The following is a 1,927-nucleotide window of genomic DNA, read 5'->3' on the forward strand; positions in this document are numbered from 1 at the left end:
AAAGGAAGGTCCCTAAGATCAAAGTTGACCCAGGCTTCAGACATGGCCTGAGACCATATCAAAGAGTGAGTATCCAATAAATGTATGAAAAGCAGCTCAAATTCACTAGCAGTCAGGAAATGCAATTAATGTAGCAAGATATTTATCACCTTACACCCATAGGACTGCAAAAATTTAAAACAGCTATAACACCTGTTGCTGGCAGGTCTACAAGGGGAAAGTGTACTCTCATTGCTGCTAGAAATGAGAGCCATTAGTCGATATCTATTATAATTAAAAATACTATAGCCTTTGGCACAGCAATTTCAAACTTTGGGACTCTAGCCCATGAAAAGAAAAGCAGCAATGTGTGAAGATGTAGGCATAAAGATATTTATTTCAGTGTCGTTCATGGGGCCGAAAGAAAAAGAAATCCGGAAAGAGAGAAAGTGAATGCCATTAAATAGAGGAATGTCTGTATAAATTATAGGTAAACGGAATTCAGTGTTTTGGAGCTTTTCAGAAAGAATCTGTTAGAGCGCCACCAAATGACTCAGGAGAATTTTTGTGGTGTATAGTTGAGAAAAGCGAGAATAAGAAAAGTGTGTGTAATGCAATGCCATTTGTGTAAAACCAGCAACGACAAAATCTTTAGATTTTTTACACCCGCACACATAGGATCGTCTGAGTGTGGAAATACATGGAAACCCCAGTAGGTAGTTCCGTGGAGAGAGTATTGCAGCAGAGAGGGAGGGGACATGTGACCCAGCGACAAAGGAAAAGAATTAAAGGGTGCCGAACACAAACACATACTTGTATGCTTTGTTTTGAAAATGTATGTGCATAGATATATTAATAAAAGATGTAAAAAGAAAAACAATAAGTAAAAAGCAGGTTGCAGAGCCACCCAGCGTCTGTCCAACAGGCCCGGAACGGAGAAGCAACACTCCCATGAGCACTCTCCCTCTCTCTCCCTGGGGCAGGCACGAGCTCCGGCTGGCGGTTCCTGACGGGAGACCCATTTTGCTTCACCCGGAGCCGGAGGAGCCTGACCACACTCTGAACGTCAAAAGGGGCATCATCTCTGCCCTGCTGGTTCCTCCAGAAACGGAAGACGCCCAGCGAGTGCTGTTTCTGGTGAGAATTTAGAAAGCTGATAGCGCGGTCCGAGCCGCTGTCTCCGTGAAGTGGACCACGGACTTAGCTGCGTGGCCGGGTACACGGGAGCCCTGCATTGGTGTGACACTCCAGTGACACACACAGCCAAGGCTCCCCACTGTCCTCAGGGCTCACTGACAGATCATCCTGAGCAGGTTGGATCTGATTTTAAAGCAGTTTCTGGAGATCTCTGAGCACCGTACTCCTTTGCATGGTTTTGTTCTGTTCCCACAAGGCATAACACAGTATGGCCCACATGTATTTTAAACACGGAAAGTAATTGAGTCCCTTGCCGCCCTCTTTTAAGAAATTCAGGTTTAGATCTGAGAGAACTCAATTCGCTTGAGTCCCACGACCATTTTTGAGCCCCTGCAATGGTCCAGGCTGTGTAGTATACCACACGCATCCTGCAGAGGCCGTGCCTCGGGGCGTTCTTGGGATCTGGGGGATGAACTGAGACATACATCACACGAGGCAGATTGAAATGCATGCTGTAAATGAGCAGCAGGGAAATGCTCTGAGAGCACCGAGTACAAGGTCAGAGTCGCCTGGGTCCTAGGAGGCCCGGCCGGCGTGCTGAGCTCAGTCAGGAACCACCCTTCACTGGAGCTCACCCCACCTCTGGCAGCCCAGGCGCCGGCAAGGCCCACATTCTGTCCTCAGGGTGGAGGGGGAAGTCCTTCCAAATCCATGTGGCTCCTGCCCTTTCTCCCAGACCCCTTTCCCAGGCTCTCCCAGAGCACCTAAGGATGTTTCCCCACGTTTAATGCACCTGTTGTATCTTCTGCTC

General features: G+C 48.0%; 1 protein-coding gene across 1 annotated transcript in view; it reads left to right on the forward strand.

The window, feature by feature from the left end:
* APOB (apolipoprotein B) overlaps positions 1 to 1,927 on the forward strand; it is a 72,783-nt gene that overhangs the window by 35,331 nt on the left and 35,525 nt on the right. The window contains 1 exon segment of the mRNA XM_011356625.2: positions 963 to 1,116. Within this exon segment, the coding sequence (XP_011354927.1) occupies positions 963 to 1,116 (154 nt within the window).

Source organism: Pteropus vampyrus, unplaced genomic scaffold, assembly GCF_000151845.1.
Source record: "Pteropus vampyrus isolate Shadow unplaced genomic scaffold, Pvam_2.0 Scaffold28, whole genome shotgun sequence".
Classification (NCBI taxonomy): Eukaryota; Metazoa; Chordata; class Mammalia; order Chiroptera; family Pteropodidae; genus Pteropus; species Pteropus vampyrus.